This window comes from Chiloscyllium punctatum, chromosome 11 (genome assembly GCF_047496795.1).
Source record: "Chiloscyllium punctatum isolate Juve2018m chromosome 11, sChiPun1.3, whole genome shotgun sequence".
NCBI lineage: Eukaryota > Metazoa > Chordata > Chondrichthyes > Orectolobiformes > Hemiscylliidae > Chiloscyllium > Chiloscyllium punctatum.
Window position 1 is genome coordinate 76,044,527 of NC_092749.1, and position 25,694 is coordinate 76,070,220.

At 41.3% G+C, this 25,694-nt stretch overlaps 1 protein-coding gene across 7 annotated transcripts in view; it reads left to right on the forward strand.

The window, feature by feature from the left end:
• Nucleotides 1–25,694, forward strand: part of snx9b (sorting nexin 9b) — a 149,022-nt gene that overhangs the window by 40,604 nt on the left and 82,724 nt on the right. For 5 of the 7 annotated variants that reach the window (XM_072581074.1, XM_072581076.1, XM_072581072.1 and 2 more), the window contains 2 exons: nucleotides 6,422–6,496; nucleotides 15,600–15,758. In XM_072581074.1, the coding sequence (XP_072437175.1) occupies nucleotides 6,422–6,496; nucleotides 15,600–15,758 (234 nt within the window). The remainder of the gene's footprint in view (nucleotides 1–6,421; nucleotides 6,497–15,599; nucleotides 15,759–25,694) is intronic. The other 2 variants (XM_072581077.1, XM_072581078.1) reach the window with 1 other exon arrangement.

Consider the following 25,694-nt stretch of genomic DNA (forward strand, 5'->3'; position numbering starts at 1 on the left):
TTTTACTCCTCTACCTAATTTTCTAAGCAATCTGTTCAGAAATATTATTACATACCTCTGAAGCAGGTGAGACTTGAACCCGGGCCTCTTGGCCTGTGAGTAGGGACATTACCTCTGTGCCGCAAGAGTCTCTAAATAAGCAGCACGTATTTTTGAATTTAATTTTTTTAAAATTAATGTATTTTTCCTAATTGACCTGTTCAAAATGTAACTACACACCTCTGGAGCAGGTGGGACTTGAATCTGGGTCTCTCAGTAAGGGTTAGGGACACTGCCACTGCCCCACAAGAGCCCTAAATGAGAATTGCATATTATTTGAATCAGTGTTCAAATATGATATTGTGCACATAGTCACAGAGTTATAGAAATGTAAGACATGGAAACAGATCCTTTGGTCCAACTTTTCCATGCTGACCAGATATCCTAAATTAATCTAGTCTCATTTGCCAGCACCTGGCCCATATCCCTCTAAACCCTTCCTATTCATTAACCCATCCAGGTGCTTTTTTAAGTATTGTAGTTTTTCCACCACCACCTCTGGCAGCTCGTTCCATTCATGCACCACACTCTGCATCAACTAGTTGCCCCTTGAGTCCCTTTCAAAACTTTCCCCTCTCAACTTAAACCTTTGCCCTCTAGTTCTGGACTCCCTCATCCCATGCAAAAGATCCTTATAAACCTCTATAAGGTTACCCCTCAGCCTACGACGCTCCAGGGAAAGCAGCTCAAGCCTGTTCAGCCTCCCTATAGCTCAAACCTTCCAACCCTGGCAACTTCCTTGTAAATCTTTTGTGAAACCTGAAAGGGTTCAGAAATGTCCTTCCAATAGGAAGAAAACCAGAATTACATGCAATAAGTAGCCAAACCAATGTCCTGTATAGCTGCAACACGACCTCCCAACTCCTACACTCTATGCTCTGTCCAATAAAGGAAAGCATACTAAATGCTGCCTTCACTATCCTCTATGCCTGCGACTCCACTTTCAAGGGATTATGAACCTGCACTCCAACATCTTTTTGTTCAGTAACACTCCCGAGAACTGTTAGAATTAAGTGGATAAGTCCTGCTCTGATTTGATTTTCTAAAATGCAGCACGTGGGATTTATCTAGATTATCTTTCCCCTCTCACCCTAAACGTATGTCCTCTAGTTCTGGACTCCCTGACCCCAGGGAAAAGACTTTGTCTATTTATCGTATCCATGCCCTCATGATTTTGTAAACCTCTATAAGGTCACCCCTCAGCCTCCGACGCTCCAGGGAAACAGCCCCAGCCTGTTCATCCTCTCCCTGTAGCTCAAATCCTCCAACCCTGGCAACATCCTTGTAAATCTTTTCTGAACCCTTCCAAGTTTCTCAACATCTTTCCGATAGGAAGGAGACCAGAATTGCACATAATATTCCAACAGTGGCCTAACCGATGTCCTGTACAACCACAACATGACCTCCCAACTCCTGTACTCAATACTCTGACCAATAAAGGAAAGCATACCAAAGCTGCCTTCACTATCCTATCTACCGGTGACTCCACTTTCAAGGAGCTATGAACCTGCACTCCAAGGTCTCTTGGTTCAACAACACTCCCTAGGACCTTACCATTTAAGTGTATAAGTCCTGCTAAGATTTGCTTTCCCAAAATGCAGCACCTTGCATTTATCTGAATTAAACTCCATCTGCCACTTCTCAGCCCATTGGCACATCTGGTCCTGATCCTGTTGTAATCTGAGGTAACCCTCTTCGCTGTCCACTACACCTCCCAATTTTGGTGTAATCTGCAAACTTACTAACTGTACCTCTTTTATGCTCGCATCCAAATCATTCATATAAATGACAAAAGGCCTAGCACCGATCCTTGTGGCACTCCACTGGTCACAGGCCTCCAATCTGAAAAACAACCATCCACTACCACCCTCTGTCTTCCACCTTTGAGCCAGTTCTGTATCCAAATGGCTAGTTCTCCCTGTATTCCATGAGATCTAACCTTACTAATCAGTCTCCCATGGGGAACCTTGTCGAACGCCTTACTGAAGTCCATATAGATCACATCTACTGCTCTGCCCTCATCAATCATCTTTGTTACTTCTTCAAAGTCATGTTAATTATCCCTAATCAGTCCTTGCCTTTCCAAGTACATGGGAATTCTGAGGGACAGGATTTACAAGAACCTTCCCACCACTGATGTCAGACTCACCAGTTTGTAGTTCCCTGGCTTTTCCTTATTACCTTTCTTAAATAGTGGCACCACGTTAGCCAACCTCCAGTCTTCAGGCATCTGAGCTATGATCATTAATCGAAATATCTCTGCAAGGGCCCCAGCAATCACTTCCCTAGCTTCCCACAGAGTTTTAGGGTATACCTAATTAGGTCTAGGGAATTTGTCGACCTTTGTATTTTAAAACAACCAGCACCACTATTGCTATAGTGTGGCAAAAGTGAGGACTGCAGATGCTAGAAACCAAAGTTTAGATTAGAGTGGTTCTGGTAAAGCACAGCAGGTCAGGCAGCATCCGAGGAGCAGGAAAACCGTTGTTTTGGGCACATTCTACATCTTCTAGATCCTTCTTCACAGTAAACAATTGATGCAAAATACTTTTTTAGTATCTCCCCCTTGCAAATCTTTGAGGAGTCCTATTCTTTCCTTAGTTACCCTTAGTTGAAAAGCGCAGCAGGTCAGGCAGCATCCAAGGGGCAGGATAATCGATGTTTCGGGCATAAGCCCTTTTTCAGGAATGAGGAAGGTGTGCCAAGCAGGCTAAGATAAAAGGTAGGGAAGAGGGACTTGGAGGGGTGTTGGGAATGTGATAGGTGGAAGGAGGTTAAGGTGAGGGTAATAGGCCAGAGAGGGGGTGGGAGCGGAGAGGTCGGGAAGAAGATTGCAGGTCAAAAAGATTAGATTAGATTAGATTAGATTAGATGACTTAGTGTGGAAACAGGTCCTTCGGCCCAACAAGTCCACACCACCCGCCAAAGTGCAATCCACCCCTACCCCAACAGAAGGCGGTGCTGAGTCTGAGGGTTGGGACTGAGATAAGGTGGGGGGGGGAGGGGAAATGAGGAAGCTGGAGAAATCTGCATCCCTCCCTTGTGGTTGGAGGGTTCCTAGGCAGAAGATGAGGCGCTCTTCCTCCAGGTGTCGTGTTGCCATGGTCTGGCGATGGAGGAGGCCAAGGACGTGCATGTCCTTGGCGGAATGGGAGGAGGAGTTAGTGTTCAGCCACAGGGCAGTTGGGTTGGTTGGTGCGGGTGTCCCAGAGGTGTTCTCTGAAATGTTCCGCAAGTAGGCGGCCTGCCTCCCTAATATAGAGGAGGCCACATCGGGTGCAGCGGATGCAGTAAATGATGTGTGTGGAGATGCAGGTGAATTTGTGATGGATATGGAAAGATCCCTTGAGGCCTTGGAGGGAAGTAAGGGGGAGGTGTGGGCGTAAGTTTTGCATTTCTTGCGGTTGCAGGGGAAGGTGCCGGGAGTGGAGGTTGGGTTGATGGTGTGTGGACCTGGTGAGGGAGTCACGGAGGGAGTGGCCTTTCAGGAATGCTGATAGGGGAGGGAAGTATATCCCTGGTGGTGACTGACATGACGAAGGATTAGATTAGATTAGATTACTTACAGTGTGGAAACAGGCCCTTTGGCCCAACAAGTCCACACCGCCCCGCCGAAGCGCAACCCACCCATACCCCTACATCTACATCTACCCCTTACATAACACTATGGGCAATTTAGCATGGCCAATTCACCTGACCTGCACATCTTTGGACTGTGGGAGGAAACCGGAGTACCCGGAGGAAACCCACGCAGACACGGGGAGAATGTGCAAACTCCACACAGAGAGTCGCCTGAGGTGGGAATTGAACCCGGGTCTCTGGCGCTGTGAGGCAGCAGTGCTAACCACTGTGCCACCGTGCCGCCCATATACGATGTTTAAACAAAATGTACCAAACCCAGACATTTTGGAGCTGTCCTGTTTACGACCCCTCTGAAAAAAATCAAGGACACAGTATTCTTGAAAAAAGCAACAACTATTAGGAAAAAACGGACCAGCTTTGTGATACTGTCTAACTTCCTATATTCTCCCTTCAGAATCTAATCTACCCTTCCTCTGTTGTTAGTTCCAATGTGAATAGTAACTTCTTGCTGGTCCCTCTCCCCTTTGAGAATATTCTGCACTCTGAGATATTCTTGATTCTGTAGCAGGGAGGGAACACTGTTCTGATTTCTTGATGTTGGCCGCAGAACTATCTCTGTGCCTCTGACTGAAGAGTCCCGTATCACAATCGATCACTTGGAAACCTGACGTGTACCCCTTGTTATATTATAGCCAGTCTTGGTACCAGAAACTTGGCTGTTCATGCTATGATCCCCTGACAGTCCATCACTCCCTACATTTTCCAAAACAGCATACTTGTTTGAGGTGAGAATAGCTATTGTAGACAGCTGCACTACCTGCCTCCTTCTCCTACTTTTCCTGGTGGTGACCCATCTACCTGACTGTATCTGCGGTTTTCTCCTTTTGTATAACTGCCATCTGTCACACTCCCTAGCTCTTGTAAATTCCTCATTGCCTCTAACTGCCACTCCAATCTTTTTATGCAATCTGATAGAATTTACAACCAAAGACGCTTGCTGCAGACATAATCATCCGCAACATGGAAACTTCCCTAATCCCCCACATCCAACAGGAAGAGGACATCACTCTACTAAAGGCCATCTTTGCACCTTATCAGTTTACAGACTCAGAAAATAGCAGTTTTACTGCTCTAAAAAACACTGCTCCAGGCTAACTTTGTACCTATGTTTTATATTTTTAAAACTTAATTGAGACAGATTTCAATAAGATCAAAAAAGAACCCACCCTACTCACTATTGTACATTTACAAAAATAAAGAACAGCAAGGTCACACCTAAACTATGTACTGAGCTATTCCTGTGCTGTAAGCTGTCCCACACAAGTTCCTCCAAGGTCAGCTGTGAATTTTGCAGTTTGTTTAACTTTTCTTGAATGCACTCCGCTGTCCAGAGATACTTGAACACAAATAGCAAAGGCAGTAGCTGTGCAGATTCACTGCTGTGTGATAGCAGTGCAGGTTTCTTTCTCGTTTGATTCACTGACCATGTAGTCCCTGCCATTGTGTCTCTTCCTCATTTTAAAATTGCTGTTGTTTTGATTTTATTTCCCCAAAGTTACAAAACAATGCAACAACTTAAAACAGTAATTACGGTTCTGGGAATATTCTTGAATTTATTGTCACATGTATGGAGGCACAGTGAAAAGCTTTGTTTTGCGAGCAATACAGGCAGATCACATAGTTAAGTAGAATAGAAAAGTAAATAATAGATAAACAGCAAAAGCAAAAACACAGGTAAAGGCAAATGTTAAGAGTTTGAGTCTATTCAGTATTCTAACAACAGTAGGGTAGAAACTGTTTCGAAACCGGCTGGTGCATGTGTTCAGGCTTCTGTACTTTCTCCCTGATGGTAGAGATTGTAGAAAAACATTGCCAAGTTGGGATGGCGGCGTTTCCTTGACAGTGGGCCTGGTAGATTGATTCTATAGATGGGAGGTTGACCTTTGTGATTATCCGGGCCGAGTTCACCACTCTCTGTAACAGTCTCCGACCTTGAATGGTATAGTTTCCGTACCAGGTAGTGATACATCCAGGCACACCTATAAAAGTTGCTGTCATGCCAAATTTCCTTAGCTGCCTGAAGAAGAAAAGACTTTGTTGGACGCACTGGTTACAAAGGCCCAACAAAGTTTATTGTGGATGACCACTCCCAGGAGCTTGACACTCTACACTCATTCCACCTCTGTGCTGTTAATATATAGAGGGGGCAAGAATAACATCCTGCCGGAAGTCAATAATGAGTTCCTTGGTTTTGCCGGCATTGAGAGCTGGGTTGTTCTCGGTGCATCATTTTTCCAGGTCTTTCCACTCCATCTGTAGTCTGTTTCGTCGTCATCTGAGATTCAATCGACTATGGTGGTGTTATCAGTGAACGTGTAAATGGCATTAGTCTTGTATTTGGCAACACAGTAATGGGTATACAGTGAGTACATTAATTTAAGTTTCAATGGTGATGTGTTGTAAAGTAATGGTTAACGGCTGTTTGGAGACCAATTAGGAAATGCACATGCTGTGGAATGTACTCTCCTAACAATTTAACTTTTAACAGGTCCACATGCTCCAAGCAATAGAAAAAAAAGTAAAAATTAAACCGTAAGCTGCATCTTCTCTTCCACCCATTGGCTACTTTTAGGAACTATTAGACATTTTAAAACTGAGGAAAAGATTAGAAACTTTGTAAAAGCTTAAATTTCTATTGCATCAAGCCTCACTTTCTAGTCTTACATTTAGCCAGTTGAGGCATGAGTAAACAAGACTTGTGCATTTCTTAAAAACTATGAAATGTTTGCTTCTATTTCAGGATGTCGGTGGAGGATGGTGTGAAGCATCAAATGCTTTAGGAATGACTGGACTTGTTCCAACTGACTACGTGGAGGTGAGTAGTTACTTCCTTGTAATAAATATCATATTGTTTACTTTGATATTTTATATGTTACCTTTTTTATTTCACCTGAATAGTTGATAGACCCAAAATACTATATATTGGTCATTCATCCTCTGCAAATGTGAGAGAAATGTTATTTGATAGTACAGAACTTGAATATTACACATTCTGTTCAAAGCTTTTCATCCTGTACTCTTACAGTCATAGTCGTACAGCACAGAAACAGACCCTTTTGGTCCAACCAGTCCATGCCAACCATAATCCCAAACTGAACTCGTACCACCTGTGGCGCTTATTCCCTTAAAGTCATTCTGATTCATGTACTGATCTGAATGTCTTCTAAATGTTGTAACTAAAACCGCATCCACCATTTCCTCTGGATGTTGATTCCACACATTATCCACTCTGTGTCAAAAAAAATTGCCCTATATGTATTTTTTAAAATCTCTTCTCTCACCTTAAAATTGTGCCCTCTAGTCTTGAAATCTCCCACATTAGGGAAAAGACACCTGCCATTCACCTCATCTATACCCCTCTATTTTCTAAACCTCTCTAAGGTCATCTTTCAACCTCCTATGCTCCAGTGGAAAACATCCCAGCCTATCCAGCGCCTCTTTATAACTCAAACCCTCCATTCCCAGCAACATATTGGTAAATCTTTTCTGAACCCTCTGCAGTTTTATAATATCCTTCCAATAATAGGGCGACCAGAACTGGACGCAGTACCTCAGAAAAGGCCTCACCAAGGTCCTGTACAATCTCAATGTAACATCCCAACTCCTATATTCAAAGATCCGAACAAAGAAAGCAAGCATGCTTCATGAGAGGAACATGCCACTTGGCTGGCAAATTGACTCTGTTAAAGGCTTTGCCTTGGGGAATACTGATAGTTGATAGTCAAGCTTTGTTCAAATTTTAAATCGGGCAGGTTGAGTCTTGTCATGGCATTGCCCTAAGAAATGAACTGGCATTTGGTTGTCATTCATTTGGTAGAGTTGAAATAGCACAGTATGTTTACATGTTCTGTCTGCAAAGAGCAAGGCCAAGTGTGTTAACAAATGTAGCTTCAAGTACACTCAAGTGCACCACAGAATGAGCCTGACTGACAACAATCTTAAATTGAGTGTTGTAATTCTTCACACTACGAGCAACAGAAGAAAAATACCTGTACAGTATATTCAAGATGAATGGGTACCCAATAAGCACAGCCTGCCGATTCTTAAACCACAAACCCAAACAAGTAGGCACAACACACCCAGAAACTCTAGTCTCATTACCATAACATCAAAGACATCTCTGAAATGACTACCAGTCTACTCCAACCCCTTGGCACTAGGGTAGCTCACAAACCTACCAACACACTTAAACAGCAGCTGATGAATCTAAAGGACTCTATACAAACAACTAGCGAAGTGAATGTCATTTACAAAATACCATTCAAGGACTGTAACAAACACTACATTGGACAGACAGGCAGAAAACTAGCCACCAGGATACACTAACACCAACTAGCCACCAAAGGACATGACCCACTATCACTAATACCCTTACGTACAGATGAAGAAGGATACCACTTCAACTGGGACAACACATCCATCCTAGGACAGGCCAAACAGAGACCTGCACGGGAATTTCTATGGGCCTGGCATTCAAACCGGAACTCCATCAATAAACACACCGATATGGACCTCATTAACCAAACTCTGAGGAAAAAGAACCGGAAATGATATCACCCACCTTAAGAGACCAAGACACATAGATAGAAAGCAGGACAGAACACCAGTGCTTCACCAGAGGCTTACTGATGATGTTACTTAGCATGGTGATGAAATGTCAGAAAAGAAATCTTCCAGCTCAGCAAGCAAACTTATAACCTGAACCTCAACCTGAGCTATAAATCTGCTCAAAGAAATCACACTCAAATTCAGCTTTGAAATGGAGCAGTGAAGTGAGGTTCCTTTTCTCGATATCCTGGTGGAAGAATCTTCCAAGGTTCTCTGCTACACTCAACTGCAGTAGACAGATAGGAGTTTGGAAGAATACAACAAGCCAGGCAGTATCAGGAGGTGGAGAAGTCAATATTTCTGGTATAACCCTTCTTCTGGACTGGTGTGGGTGTCTGGGGAGCTGCAAATAAAGGGGGTCATGGGGGCAGGGTGGTAAAGTGGGGGTAGGTGAAAACAGGTAAAAGGTACAACCTGATTGATCAATGGGAGAAATGAATCTGGTTGGTGATAGGGGGCAATGGAAGGGATGGATGGGGCTGGGAATGGTGTGTGGGTAGGAAGGGAAATTATTTGAAATTGGAGAACGGAGTTGAGTCCTAAGGGGTGTAGGCTGCCCAGGTGGAAAATGAGATGTTGTTCCTCCAATTTGGCAATGGAGGAGGTTAAGGGTGGTCATGTTGGAAAGGGAATGGTTAGGAGAATTGAAATGGGTGGTGATTTACTGTCAATATAGGATTTATATAGTTCCTTGTGCTATAAGTTTGCCCTTTTTTGGCAACCTTGTAAATCAGAGCTGAAAATGTGTTGCTGGAAAAGCGCAGCAGGTCAGGCAGCATCCAAGGAGCAGGAGAATCGATGTTTCGGGCATGAGCCCTTCTTCAGGAAGGGCTTCTTCGGGCCCTTCTTCGGGCTCATGCCCGAAACGTCGATTCTCCTGCTCCTTGGATGCTGCCTGACTTGCTGCGCTTTTCCAGCAACACATTTTCAGCTCTGATCTCCAGCATCTGCAGTCCTCACTTTCTCCTCAAAGACTTCAACCTTGTAAATCAGGCCATTTGATGAAGTTGCAAGCTTAAAACTGAAATGGTGCATCAGAACCATTCTGTGGGTTAATGGCTACCCAGACCAGGTCCGTCCTTTCTATATATTGCACAACCTGTTACTTTTGGACCTAAAAGTAACACACTGTACCTCTGATTACCTTGGAAAGGTAAGGTAGCTCAAAAGTCTGAGGAACAGGTGAAGTCAATTATTTCACATTGCTACTATATAGTAGCAGCATACATGGTGTTTTTGCATGTATTCTACAAACAAGTCAATTCCTCCTCATCCCTTTTCAGCTTTGACATGCTATACTGTTAATAGTAGCCTCAATTTTCATGACAGAAATGCTTGTTTTTCTTTCTGATACCTTAGTACTGAGTGCAATAGATCAAACAGGTGTAATTTACTGTGTCACAAAGTTGGGCTGGAATTTAAGACCTGCCCACTGAAGCCTTCACACAGAAAAAGATTGCATCAATTGGTTTAGGAATTTCCATTAGATATTGATGACACATCAAAATAGCAATCACCCACACCCACACTGGCAGTTTACTTTTATATTGTGTAGAAATCATTAGCTGTTGGAGGGATTTTGAAGGCTTTAAAGCTTGAAGCAAATAATACCTTTGGTACATCTTTGGCTTTATAGAAAAGGCCTGGTATCCCACGTGCTTCTGTTAACTAAATTGTTAACCTGGAAAAGCACATCGGATCAGGCAGCATCTGATGAGCAGGAGGATGCTGCCTGACCTGCTGTACTTTTCCAGCACCACTCAAATCTAGACTCTGATCTCCAGCATCTGCAGTCCTCACTTTCGCCTAAATTGTAAATCTGTCCTGTCACCTTTTGAAATTTGGGTACCCACAAACCCAGGTCACTTGCTGCTCTCCCTTTAAAAAAAGTTATGCAACTTGGCTTGTGTTGCTCGTCGTTCTTTTCACCAAAAGATTTCGCATAACATGTTTTTGCATTGAAATTTTCAACGTGCGTACCTTGTTTCATCAGCTTTGTCCTCTTGATCCTTTTCACTGTTAACTACACTTCCAAATCTTGTATCACTTGCAGATTTTAAAATAGCCCTCTTCCTTTTCAAACACTAAACCCAAATATTTTAATGTAAATCAGAAACAGCAGTGGGCTGAAAACTGGAGCTTCACTATATACTTCCTCCAGATCAGTAGTAAAAATCCTGAATGAGAGATTGGTTTACTATCCTAAGCCAATTTATGCATTGCTTTTTTGTTTCATAGCCTCAGTTTTGCTAATCAGTTCAGCCTGGTAGTATTTTATCAAATGTGGTTTTTTTTGAAGGACTGTTCACTGAACCGTAGGCCGTTGAGAGATGACCTGATAGGAGTTTATAAAATAATGAAAGGTATAGATAATTAATGGTAGTTGTCTTTTCTCTAAGATGGGGAGTTTTAAGACTGTGGGTACATTTTTAAGGTGAGAGGACGGATTTTAAAAACAAAAGGCAGGAGACACATTTTTTACACAGAAGGTGGTTTGCGTGTGGAATGAACTTCCTGAGCAAATGGTGGATGTGGGTACAATTACAATGTTTAAAAGACATTTGGATAGATGCATGAATAGGAAAAGTTTGGAGGGATATGGGCAAGGAGCAGGCAGGTGGAACTACTTTAGTTTAGGATTATGGTCGGCATGGACTGGTTGGACAGCAGGGACTGCTTTCGTGCTGTGTGGCTGACTGCACAACATCAACTGTATTCCCCTCATTATAAAACTTGGCCAAGTTAGGGAAACATGATTTGCTGTCAACAAATTATTCTCTTCTCTAGGAACAAGGGGGGTAACATTTTCAATCCTTCAGTTTTTCTTCAAGGAGGAATGTATGATTGTGGCTTCAATTTCTTCGCTAACTCTTCTAGAATGCAATCCATCTGGATGGAGTGATGCAAACAATGAAAGACTCATGAGGCCTTCAGAATGACCAATGAAAACTTAATTAGAATTGAGCTGATCAGCGGTGAAGTTGCATTCATGTGAACGATGACAGTGTGTATAGCTCTCCCTAAAATGCTTTCAAGGCTTTTTCTATCAGAGATTTAAAATTTTAAATTTGATTGTTTTTGTTTATATTTTGTTTATATTATTTTTGTTTATATGGAACCCAGAGTGGGTAAATTAGATTAACCTAGGATCTAATTGCATTACAAAGTTGTCTTGAGGGCTTTATTAATTTCTGTTCTTGCACAGTGTACAGCAGACAATTACTTCGCCTTTTGTGACTTTCTGACTACTTTTTAAGTGTGAATGTGAATTTCCTTCCAGTTTTCATACTATGTACCACTTGAGGAGTGAAATATTCTTTACCCAGACCTCATCCCATGCTCCTTACTGCAAATTGTGACAAAACATTGAAGTATTACAAACCTGCTTTTTTTCTCTTTTGCCAAAACAGCCTCACTGCATTTTCCGATCCCACGGAATATAGAGTTTTCCTGAAGTCTACGTGAAAATAAATACCCTTTTTAATGAAGTATTTTAAAACTACTGCTATTAAGATTTTATCTTTCAAAAAGTCTACGTTAAGTTAGCTTTAATAATGGTGCTGCTTGTGTTTTTTGCTGGCTCTGAGGTAACTTCAAATTTGAACAGGTTTTTTAAATATTGTTACGACATGGGGCAAACCCTTATACTAATTTGAACCTAAAGAAAAGCTCACCTCACCTTGTAATCTGTTAAAGTATGAGTGACCAAGAACTACAAAAATCCTTGTATGTAAAGAAAAAACATTTAACAATTTATTCTTTAACTCTGAGAAACATTTAAACAACAACTATCTACATGGTAATTCTCCTTTGTCTGATCAATTTATCTACCTCCCACCCTCCAACAATGTACTGATCCGATAAAACCTCTCTGTTAAGTTTAACAAAAAAAATCAAGTTTCAAAACCAGGCAGTTGTCATTGTTCCCTTGGTATCTTCATCTGTGATTACCTGGGTCTTCAGTCTTCTGCTTCACAAATTTCATATGGAAAAAGTACCTATCAGAGAGAGGCTCTGCAGGCATTATCCTCATTCATGCTCTTTGCCATTCTAGCTAACTGTTCAAAATGGCTGATTTTATATACCCCAAAACATTGGACAGTTTCATTGGTTTGATGTTATCCAGACATTAAAATTCAAATTTGATTGCATTTTGGTATCTTGGGGCATAATTTAAATTAATTGGCCAAATTCAAATTTGTTGTACACCATGGCAATGCAGCTTCAGATATTTGTTTCACAATCAACTGTTTCATTTTTAAATTTTTCAGCACACTCTGCCTCTCTAGGTCTGTGCCAGCTTCTACTCTCTCTCAAAGATACAGTACACACCTACACCTTCATAACAATGCTCCTTGCATTGATGATGTTAGCAAAGGCATTTCCTGCCCATCCCTCATTGTCCTTGAGAAGTTCATGAACTCAAATGTTGGAAAAGTTGTGACGCAATGCCATAGCCCTTTTGCTTTGTCCCAATGTAAATAATTCATTAAAACCACATTTTGTTATTAGTAAGTCCTTGATCCTGTATTATATGGACAAATGCACTGAATGCGGAAACACTGAGGTCACTTTGATTTTGTATAAATACATTAGTCTGCAGTCTTGATAGAAATAGGCAGTAAACAAAGGTAAAACTAACGTTTCTAACTACTTGAAATGGACACACACATTTGTCTTGCATTCCAAATCATAAAATGCTCCATGATTCCATGTCACGAAACATTTTCGGTCTTTTACTTTGCTTGCTGGACAGAAAGAGTAGCCAGTGTCAACAATTATTTGAAACGCTACAAAGACACAAAAATAATGGTCCAGATGATTTAATATTCTTTTCACTTATTTCGAATAGCATTCGGAGCAGGTAAAGCTGCTACTAATCAGCTCATCGAGCCTCTGCCACGAAAGTTAGATCATAATGAATCATCTACTTCAGTGCCACTTTCTGGTATCAGCTTGATGTAATTAGTCTTCAGCAATCTTATTTACTTGAATATGCTCATGAATTACATTTTCACAGCCCTTTGCGAAAAAGAATTCCAAAGATTCATCACCCTCCAAATGAACAAATTTCTTTTCTTCTCTGGAAAAGGGCATGTCATTTCGGACTGAGAGCTAGTTCTAGAGTTGCCAATCGACCCTGTCACACTCTATAAGAATTTTTGTAAGTTTCAGTTAAGTCGCACTTCATTCTACAAAACTAGGGAATGCAGAATCCATCTCTTCAGTCTTTCCCCATAAGACAACCAAGATATTCCAGGGACTAAACTGGCAATTATACTTTAGACTCCATTTGTAGTAAATATATTTCCTCTCTTAGAAAAGGAGGAGAAAACTGTACACAATTTGCCAGGTTCGGTTTCAACAAAGTTTTATATAATTGCAGCAAGATGTTATTCCTACCCTCAATTCCCCTTGCAATAGGTGCCTAATTGCTTGCTGAATCTGCATGCTAGCTTTCCGTAACTCATGAATAAGGACACCCAATTCATTCAGGAACTTGCATTTCCCAACAACTCGCCATTTAAAAAAATTCTGCCTTTCCAGTTTTGCCACAAAAGTGAATAACTTCACGCTTTGTTTGCATGTTATTCCACTTGCCATGTTCTAGTGCATTTACTTAGCCTGCCTAAGTCATCTTGAAGTCGCCATTTCATTTCCATATAGTTTGGTGTCATCAGCAGATTTGGAAATATTACATTGATCCCCATATCCAAATCATCTAAATAGATTGTGAACAACTGGACCTAGCACTGATCCTTACAATACCTGACTTGTAACAACCTGCTTTTCTAAGAATGAGTTCTGATCACCCTGTAGCCACGTCTCCATAATGACAATTCAATCATAATTTACTGCAATGTATTAAAACAAAGAACTGAGGATGCTGGTGATCTAAAACAAACAAATTTCTGGCAAAACCTCAGCAGGTCTGGCAGCATTTGTGGGAAGAAAGCAGAGATAATGTTTAGAGTTCAATGACTCTTCTTCAGGGCTGTTTTTGTTTGCAAATCATTTACCACATCTTTATTCAAATTGTCATTCTTCTTGCAAGTGCTATGGTTATTCCTATAGAATGCCTTTTAATTATGCTTTTTAAACATTATTCTCTATTCTGATCCTACTTGATACTTTCTAGTTTTCCACCTTTTCTAGTTTTCTACTTGGAGGAGAAAGTGAGGACTGCAGATGCTGGAGATCAGAGCTGAAAATGTGTTACTGGAAAAGCGCAGCAGGTCAGGCAGCATCCAAGGAGCAGGAGAATCGACGTTTCGGGCATCAGCCCTTCTTCAGGAATGAGGAAAGTGTGTCCAGCAGGCTAAGATAAAAGGTAGGGAGGAGGGACTTGGGGGAGGGACGTTGGAAATGCGATAGGTGGAAGGAGGTCAAGGTGAGGGTGATAGGCCGGAGTGGGGTGGGGGCGGAGAGGTCAGGAAGAAGATTGCAGGTTAGGAAGGCGGTGCTGAGTTCGAGGGATTTGACTGAGACAAGGTGGGGGGAGGGGAAATGAGGAAACTGGAGAAATCTGAGTTCATCCCTTGTGGTTGGAGGGTTCCTAGGTGGAAGATGAGGCACTCTTCCTCAGTGTTTCAGCATTCAGTGCATTTGTCCATATAATACAGGATCAAGGACTTACTAATAACAAAATGTGGTTTTAATGAATTATTTACATTGGGACAAAGCAAAAGGGCTATGGCATTGCATCACAACTTTTCCACCATTTCAGTTCATGAACTTCTCAAGGACAATTAGGAATGGGCAGGAACACGACGGTTGGAGGAAGAGCGCCTCATCTTCTGCCTAGCAACCCTCCAACCACAAGGGATGAACTCAGATTTCTCCAGTTTCCTCATTTCCCCTCCCCCACCTTGTTTCAGTCAAATCCCTCGAACTCAGCACCGCCTTCCTAACCTGCAATCTCCTTCCTGACCTCTCCGCCCCCACCCCACTCCAGCCTATCACCCTCACCTTGACCTCCTTCCACCTATCGCATTTCCAACGCCCCTCCCCCAAGTCCCTCCTCCCTATCTTTTATCTTAGCCTGCTGGACACACTTTCCTCATTCCTGAAGAAGGGTTTGTGCCCGAAACGTTGAATCTCCTGTTCCTTGGATGCTAGTTTTCTACTTGTTCCAGTTCTGCTTCCTTAAATTTAAATTCCGTCTCTGGTAAGGAGATGGGAGTCTGTGTAGTTTAAACCATCCCAAAAGCACTACCAAAACTTCCTGAGAGAATCTGCGACCCATTCCTGCTCTGGTGTTTCACTTACTGTGGAGAAATGAGAAAAAAACTTTTATTTTTACTTCTTAGATGATTTCAGAAAGTGGCGGTAGCATTTTACCCTTTGGACCCAGTGGAAAAGCACCGAGCACAGGAGGGAATCTGGCAGCTTTTGATCCCTTCTCAACAAGTCAAGCTGGTTATAGTGGAAGTCCAGTGTTCGGAAGTTCATTCCCCCCAAACAATCAGGTACTGCACATCCGTCAATGCATTTCTTGCCAATACTCATTTCACAAGGTTAACATTCTGTATGGTTTACTCCAGTACAAAGTAGATGATGAATAAACAGAGAGAGACTTTGTAGGAAGGCTGTTCTGAATTTAATTTTTGTGTGAGTGCTTTGTCGTAGTCTAAATAGAGACCTAGTATTTGAGTGTAGAAATAAACTTGTTAAGAATTACTTAGTTGGCTTCAATAAAAGAAGTGCAGGGTCATGTTTTCATGGGTTAGTCAGGAACGCTGGCACATTTGGTACTTTTCTTAATCTGAAAATATAGCCAATAGCAGATTCCTAATTTTGCCTCTATTGTTGAACAACTGCATAAAAATACAGGCCCTGCAGGCCCTATTTACAGCTGCAATATAAGAGGGATGTAGAAATATATCGTATGACATTGTCTGTTCATACTGTATTCCTGATGAAGGGCTTTTACCCGAAACGTCGATTTTACTGCTCCTTGGATGCTGCCTGAACTGCTGTGCTCTTCCAGCACCACTAATTCATTGTCTGTTCATAGTCAAGAAACGTGGTGCTCACTGTCCCTAGATTAGGGATATTATCCTGCAAAACAATCATTATTTGTACATGAAGGATGTATCGTGTGGAATGATGCTCTATATTCTGCAGTTTGATGGGAGAGATGTGATTGTCATAATATACTGTTCACAATTTCTAATGGTATCTATCCCAGGTTATTGAGACAGGCAAGAGAGGAGATTGCTGGGGCTTTGACCAAGATCTTTGTATCCTCGCTAGCCACTGGAGAGGTCCCAGAGGACTGGCGAGTAGCTAATGTTATTGCTTGGTTCATGATGGGAAATAGGTATAATCCAGGAAACTATAGACTGGTAAGTCTTGCATTGGTGATTGGGAAGCTATTGGATAGGATTTACAAGCATTTGGAAAAGCATGGCTGAATTAGGGACTGTCAGCATGCCTTTGTGCAGAGCAGGTCATGTCTTACTAACTTGATTGAATTTTTCGAGGAGATGACAATGGTGATCGATGAGGCTGGAGCAGTGGGTGTTCTCTATGTGGACTTTAGTGAGTTTTTCAAAAGGTCCCTTATGGTAGGCTCATCCAGAAGATTAAGCTGCGTGAAATGCACACTGACTTGGTAGTGTGGATTCAGAATTGGCTTGTCCACAGAAGGCAGAGGATGGTGGTGGAAGGGTTTTCTTCAGGCTGGAGGCCTGTGACTATTGGTCTTCCTCAGGGATCTGTATATGGGCTCGAATCTGTACTGGGAAAATGTTGATGGGTGAGTTAGTAAGTTTGCTGGCAATACAAAGATTGGTGGAATTTTGAATAGAATAGAAGGCTGTCAAAAGATACAGTGGGATATAGATCAGTTGCAAATATGGCTGGAGAAACTGAAGATGGACTTTAATCCAAGTATCTTTGGGTACAAGTTCATAGCTATCTGAAAGTGGCCGTGCAAGTTGATATGGTCGTAAAGAAGTCACGGGACGGCAAGGTGACAGTGGTTAGCACTGCTGCCTTACAGCGGCAGAGACCCGGGTTCAATTCCCGACTCAGGTGACTGACTGACTGTGTGGCGTTTGCACATTCTCCCTGTGTCTGCGTGGGTTTCCTCCGGGTGCTCCAGTTTCCTCCCACAGTCCAAAGATGTGCAGGTCAGGTGAATTGGCCATGCTAAATTGCCCGTAGTGTTAGGTAAAGGGGTAAATATAGGGGAATGGGTGGGTTGCGCTTCAGCAGGTCGGTGTGGACTTGTTGGGCCAAAGGGCATGTTTGCACACTGTAAGTAATCTAATCTAATCTTGCCTTTATTGGTTGGGCAATTAAGTACAAGAGTCAGGATGTCATGTTGCAGCTTTCTAAGACTTTGGTTAGGCCACACAGAGTATTGTGTTCACTTCTGGTTACCACTTTACAGGAAGGATGTGGAGGCTTTGGAGAGAGTGCAGAAAAGGTTTACCAGGATGCTGCCTGGACTAGAGGGTATGAGCTATAAGAAGGGGCTAGAAAAACCCAGGTTGTTTTCTCTGGAGCACAGAAGCTGTGGCGGAGACTTGATTGTATCTCAATTTTATCGAATACTTTGGACTTGAGGGTCAGAGTCTTCCTCCCAGATTTGAAATGTCTAAAACTGTGGGGCATGCATTTAAGGTGAGAGGGGAAAAGATCAAAGGAGATGTGAGGGGGAAGTTTCTACACAGTGGTAAGAGTCTGGAACACTCTGTCAAGGGTGGTGGTGGTGCAACATGTCCAATAAGGGTGTTTAAGGGACTTTTATATAAGCATTTGAATATGCAAGGAATGGAGGGATATGGACTAAGGGCTCGCAGTAGGGATTAGTTTTAATTTAGCATATGTTCGGCACAACGTGGTGGGCTGAAGGACCTGTTCCGGTGTTGTATTATTCGATGTTCTATGTTGGATAATTATTTTGCCTCTGTAAAGGAAGAAAGCTTGCCAGAAGTTGAGGATCTTGATAGGGGGTGGGGACAGGGACTGAATAAAATTAACGTAAATAAGACATTGGCAATGAGGAAGTTAATAAAACTAAAGAGTGACAAATCCCCAGGATTTGAAGTAAGGAAGCACATTGTAGACACCATAACTGTACTCTTTTCAGAAATTCCTAGGAGTTGTCCCTCTGGATCTGAAGGTTGCATGTGTCACTCTGCACATTAAAAAGGGTGGAAGAGGAAAACCAGGGAATAACAGACCAGTTAGTTTAACACCTGTGGTGGCAAAATTGTTGGAGTGTACAATGAAGGATAGGGTAACTAAACACCTTGCAATTTTCAATGAATTAGAGAAATCTAGAATGGATTCATGACAAGAGTTTGCCTGACAAACCTCATTGAATTGTTTTGAAGAGGTGACTGAGTGGTGGACAGGGGACTGTTTGGATGTTGTTTATATGAACTTCCAGAAAGCATTTGATAAAGTACCATGTAAGAAACTCTGAATTGTGAATTGAGGGAAAATTGAAGGCATTGCTGGGAAATTGAGCGGCAGGCGATAGAAAGTAGGAATAGTGGATGGGCACCCATTGTGACCATTGCTGTCCTACATGAACCTGTCTTAGGGACTCAATTATTCACGTTATTTATGAACAACTTGAATAATGGCATAGAAGATCGTATATCTAGGTTTGCTGACAACACAAAGTTAGTTGGCATTGTAGACAGTATAAATAGTATAAAATTATAAAGGGACATTTGATAGATTAGGTGAATGGGTGAAACTGTGGTAGTTGGAGTTCCATGTAAGCAAAGGTTATCCATTTTGGACTGAAAAGGATAAATCAAGTTGTCCATGCTGACCAGATATCCTGAATTAATCTATTCCCATTTGCCAGCATTTGGCCCATATCCCTGTAAACCCTTCCTATTCGTAAACCCATCCAGATGCTTTTTAAATGTTGGAATTGTACCAGTCTCCTCCACTTCCTCTGGTACCTCATTCCATACACTCCCCACTGCGTGCACGAAAAAGTTGCCCCTTCGGTCTCTCTTTAAATCTTGCCCCACTCACCTGAAACCAATGCCCTCTAGTTCTGCCCCACCCCAGGGAAAAGACCTTGACTATTTACCCTATCCATGACCCTCTTGATTGTATTAAGTTGAATACAGTATATGTCCAAAGGTTCAGGTGCATAGCTATTTAAAAATGCTATGAACAGGTACAGAAAATGGTCTAAAAAGCTAATGGAGGTCTGGAGTATACAGATGTAGAAGTTATGCTGCAGTTATACAAACCCTGAAGTACTGTGAGCAGATTCAAGCACCACATCTTAAGAAGGATGTATTGACCTTAGAGGGAATAAATTGTAGGTTTTATGAGCATAATATTAGACTTCAGGAGTTGTTTGAGAAGAGTTTATTGAAATTAGGCCTGTTGACTCTAGCACTTAGAAGGTTAAAAAGTGATCTGACTGAAGTCTTCATGATATCTACATGAAAAGACAGTATATGCCAATAAACTTTTTCCACTGCTTGAAAATCCCAGAACCAGGGGGTCATAGTCTGAGAATTCAGGCCAGACCGTTCAGGAGAGATTTTAAGAAGCACCTTCACACAAAAAGTAAGGTAGATGTGGAAGAGAATTCCAAACAAGTGGCATTGGATGCTGGATGAGTTAATTTTTTTGAATCTGGGATGGATAAAATTTTGTTAAGCACAGGTATTGAGGGATATGGACCAAAGGCAGCTATATAGAGTTTGGCTGCAGATCAGCCATGATCTCACTGCATGGCAGAACAAACTCCAGGGGCTGAATATTCTACTCCTGTTCCTGTGTTGCTATCTCCTTTCTTGAAAACAGTAACCTATGATGGATGAATTCTATGGATGTTGTCAGTACTTGTTTACATTACCCATGGAAAGATAAAAGAACTCCTGTTTCTCTTTCTTTCTGTAATTGATACTTAAATAAAATCATAACAATATCACATTGAAACTTTCTCCATCTGATATTACAGAAAATTAGTAGGTCAATTTAGAATAGTTTGAGTTTATACTTGATATTAAATGCCTGTAAATGTGCATTTCTCTTTTAGTTTTTAACAGAGCAGCAACTAGCATGCAGAACATCCAGCAGCTGTACTTTTTTTCAGTTATTAATTAGAATTTCAAAAGCGTCATTGTTCATACAAGCTCAGCCTTCATGGTGCCAGGATCTTGTTAACATTCCACCTTCCTTGTAGATAGCAGATTCGAACTTTAATGTTTGCTTCTTATAATGAATGCAGTTTTATTTTTCTATTTTTAAATTTAATGGCCTGAGTTTTATACATGATGAATAAATGGCACCAGATATTCATTATATTTATAATTACCCATGGGCTTTCTATTGAATTTTAGAGAACTGCTTTGCATGGTGCCCTCTATCGGGGTCCTGAGATCTGTATGAAAAGAGGAAGCAATTGTGTATCACCATAAGTAGTCTGAATGAAGAATTATTAATGAGCAGTGCAGGGTCTGTACCAAGCAATGCCAGTTAGAATGTTTTCAATGTTGAATCAGGGGTTGAAATTGAAATAGTGAAAGAGCGAGTGCCAATTATTTAATTGTTTCCTCCAAAAAGAATTAAAATCTACCTGTGCACGTTAATGTCAATGCTGGTATGGTTATTTTTCAGTAATTAAGACTTCAAGTGGAGTTAAGAATGTACTTAGAAGTGAATTGAATTTTTCTGGTATGGTTACTGGGCTGGTTTGCCAATCTTATACCCTTGGATAGCTTCCAAAAGCAAGCCTAGTGGCATCTTATTGTAGCAAAGCTTGTGGAGGATCAGCAAATGAACAAACCCCAGTTTGATTCAGGTGATTTTAGGAATATGTAGCGCATGACTGTAGCAAGTTTTAGACTGTTAGCGAGATGGTTTCTGGGCAATCCACTCTCTTGGGAATGCTTTGTTATGCAGATTTATCTTTGGTGTTTTCTTCTCTTAACTGGTATCCTGTACTAAGTTTGCTGAAATCTAATAGTGCATTTTAGTTCAAACGCTGTTAGTCGAAACACAACTGACCTTGCTTTGATGCCTAATAAAGATCTGGAAAATTGTTTTTATCCTTTCATGTGGTTTGGGCATTGAAGCATTTGTTGCTCATTTGTAATTGCCCTCTGAAGTGACAGTGGTAGTACACTGTTTTTGTGAACCGCAGCAGCCAAATCGGTTTGACTTTTTTCTGTAGTGGTTTCATAGACCATTTCACAGGGCAGTTGAGTCAACTATATTGTTGTGGGTCACTGAGGATAGAGAATTTTCTTCTTTTTGAAGTGGGTTTTTACAGAAGTCAATAGGTTCTTGGTCGCCATTTACTGGAACTACCTTTCAAAGCCAGATTTATGAGCAAAATTCTTCAGCTAATTAAATTGAAGTTCCGCTATCTGCTGTGGTGGGATTTGAAGCAGTGTCCTCGGAGCATAGACATGCGTCTCTGGGTTATTAGACCTATGATATTACCATAATGTTGTTATTTCCTCAAACTGGGCATAGATTTTCTCTCAAACTTGACTTCAAGCTCACGAACCTCTGTAGATGTGAAGATCACATTCCTGCATTATACCCTGCTTCTATTTACCCTGCTGCTTTTAGTCCTGTGAACTCTGGAAAAGAGATGGTAAAATCTGGATCTTCTCTTGGACCTGACTTCAAACTTGCAGATCGTTTCTGTCACTAAAATGTTTTTATTTTGGACCCTGCTGGTTACACCATAAGACCAAAACTCTATCTCTAGATAATCAAAGAGCAGCATTTTGAAGTAATTTTTAAAATCAATTTGTAGTACTTCCTCCACTACTCCTGTGACTGAGACCTATGTCTCCGGCTGAGCCCAAGAATTGACTGTTTTTTTGTTTTATGTCTTTGATCTGTTCCTGCTCAGAAAATTACTCAGCTGGCCTGAAGTGGAAATCTGTTTCTGAATTTTACAGTATTCTTGAACTTTGTCATCATCGTCCTAATACTGTAGCTGACTTCACCCTTCCTCCCACATTCTAATTCCCGCCAAGCTAGATCAGTTCATTTACCAATATTCTACCCTCCGTTGCTGGACTTTACTCACTGTCTGTCTCTAAATTCAGACGAAGTTCATCTATGCTTCATGCTGACTGCACGTATCCTAAGTCATTCTTCCTTCACCAAAGTACCTCTGGCTTAGACTTTAATTTGGGACTCCCTCCTATTATTTCCTATGTAGTTTTTATATATCCTAAGGTTAATGAAACTGGGACTAGGCAACTTGAACTTGCCCCTAGTACATTCATGTGTTCATTTTGATTGCTGCTATAAATTTGAATGTTGCTCTATTTTAATTTTTAAAATTTTCTTTTTACCTCTCCTAAATTCTCCTCTTCTATTGTCATTATTCCTTCCTTTATCCCCTGATGACTCAATTCTCTATCATCACAGTTCAGTCCTCCTCAATTTTCCAACCCTAACTCTGACTTGACATCTTCCTCAATAAACCTGTGGCACTCTTCAGTGCCTCATTTGTTATTCTCTGCAAAACGTGTTGAGGCAATCTGCTTACTCATTACAGACATCAGCCTGAATTGTTCCCTGCCATTCTCTTTGACACTCTCGGTCAATATATGGGGCAGGCGATGGCCTAATGGTATTATCGCCAGACTATTATTCCGGAGAGCCAGGTTATGTTCTGGTGACCTGTGGTGCCACAGTGCATGGTTGAATTTGAATTCAAAAATTAAAAAAAAAACTTCTGGAATTAAGAGTCTAATGATGTTGATTGTCAGGAAAAAACCCATCTGGTTTAGTGATGTCCTTTCAGAACCTGCTACCCTTACCTGGTCTGGCCTACATGTGACTTCAGACCCATAGCAATGTAGTTGACACTTAACTGCCCTCTAGGCATTTAGGGATGGGCAATAAATGCTGGCCTAGCCAGTGATGCCCTTATTCTGTGACTGAATAGAGGAAAACAAAACTTGATGGAAACTAATTTTGTGCGAGCTACCCTGTCCATCCCATACTTACTTTTGCTGGTCTTTCAGTGGATTCTTCCTCACTATCCTTCTTGGCATCACCCTTCAGAATATCCCTTTGATTGTGAATTTTCTTTACCTCTTTCCCCTTTGTGAAGTCTTGCTTATCTGGCTCCTCAAGAATTTCCCTCTTTGAACATAAAATGTAGAACATGGAATGGTACAACACAGTACAGGCCCTTTGTCCTTCGATGTTGTGCCGACCTTTAATCCTAATCTAAGATCAAACTAACTTACTTACATTTATTTAACTATTATCCATGGGCCTATCCAACAGTCGCTTAAGTATCCCTAATTCATCTGACTCTACTGCCACTGCTGGCAGTGCGTTCCATGCACCCACCACCCTCTGTAAAGAACCTACCTCTGACATCTCCCCAAAACCTTCCTCCTGTCACCTTAAAATGATGCCCCCTTCTGATAGTCATTTTCACACTGGGAAGAAGTCTCTGGCTATCCACTCCATCCATGCTTCTCATCATCTTGTACACCTCTATCAAGACACCTCCCGTTCTTCGTTCCAATGAGAAAAGCCTTTCTTCATAAGACATGCCCTCCAGTCCAGGCAGCATCCTGGTAAATCTCTTCTACACCCTCTCTAAAGCTTCCACATCCTTCCTATAATGAGGCGACCAGAACTGAACGCAATATTCCAAGTGTGCTCTAACCAGGCTTTATAGAGTTGTAGCATAACCTTGAAGTTCTTAAAGTCAATCCCCCTGCTAATGAAAGCCAACATACCATGCGCCACCTTAACAATCCTATCAACTTGGGTGGCAAATTTGAGGGATCTATAGCTGTGGACCTCAAGGTCCCTCTGTTCCTCTACACTACCAAGAATCTTGCCTTTAACCTTGTAATCTCCGTTCAAATTCAACCTTTCAGTCATCTTGTTTATGTGGCTTGTTATTTTATTTTATAACATGGGAATTCAATGCAAAATTCAGAACTGATATTCCAATACAGTACTGACATAATGCAGTTTTGGGTTTATCAGCTGAGATGCTAAAATGCAATTCCATTTGCCTCTTCAGATGAATAGAAAAGATCCCCTGGTGCTATCTTGAAGAGTAGAAGGTAGACATCCCATGTACATGGCTGACATTAACCCTCAACAACATGACAAGAAACAGATTGCTTGGAGAAATGCAGTTGTACCCTTAGTGTACTGCTTGGCTTGCTGTAGCCATGTGACCTTGCTTTAAGTGCCTTTGTGTGCATTCTGTGGAAGACATAAAATGCATATCATTTGAAATGTGGTGTCAGAGCGAATATGTGAATTTTCAAGGCTGTAAGAGAGCCAATTAGAATAGAAATTACTGAAGGAAACAGCAAGAAAGATATCTTTTTAAAAAGCCACAGCTTGGTATGTCAAAATGGCTGTTGTATTCATGAAAGAGAGAATTGGAATATTTTTTACTTAGTGGTAAAGTTATGAAATAGCAACAGAATAAAGTAAACTCCACATATGAGTTGGAACTCTGCTAGTTCACCAGAAACTGAACTGAAGAAGGAAAAACATGTGATTGTACGTGGATCATGTGCTGATAGTAACAGGACTTTGCTTGGATTCTGACAAGGTCAAAGCTGTAAGAATAATGCAGTGACAGTAGATGAGAGCAGTGCAACAATTTGTTTGAGTCGTGAAGTATTTTGCAGATTTCTTGCTTAATTTGTCTTCAGAGTGTGACCCTTTTACGCAGGTTCACTGGTGTTCAAAACAAGAAGCAGCTTTGATTTGAATCAGCATTGCCAGTGCTGAGATACTGGAACGTGAATGATGAAGTCTCCTTGAAGTGTTATGCTACCCCGAGGTTTTGGAGCAACTCTTTTGCAGCAAAAACAGCTTGTTTCATTTGCACCTAGGTTGCTAATACAGCAACTTTTAAATTAACTTTCCATTAATGCTTCAGTTGTTATGATATTCTAGACATTGTGATGAGCACCAACCATCTACACTTCATGAATGAATTATTCAGGTGTTGTATAAAGGATTGTGAAATTCACCAGTGGAAATAATTTCCTCCTCTACCACAAACAAATGGAAAGGCTGAAAAAGCAATGAAAATCAAAGATTTTATAAAGAAATCAAATTCAGCACAAACTACCTTTTTGAGTTGAGAAATATATGTACTGAAATACTAAGGACCAATGTCACATCTCATCCAAGCTGCACTGCCAATAACTAAAAAACTATTGAAGCCAGAAGTAGTAACAGGCCTCAGGGACAAAATTAAACTGAAATGACAGACAGCCAGATTTCTTTCAGTAATGCTACTAGGTCATTGCCAGACTGAGTATTGGAAAGTCAGTCAGAATGCAAACATTGTGTTCTGAACAAAAGTCAGGCCACCTGTGCAAAGGAATTCTCACCTCAATGGAAACCTGAGTTATTCTAAGATTATGTATGCAATGCTTGTA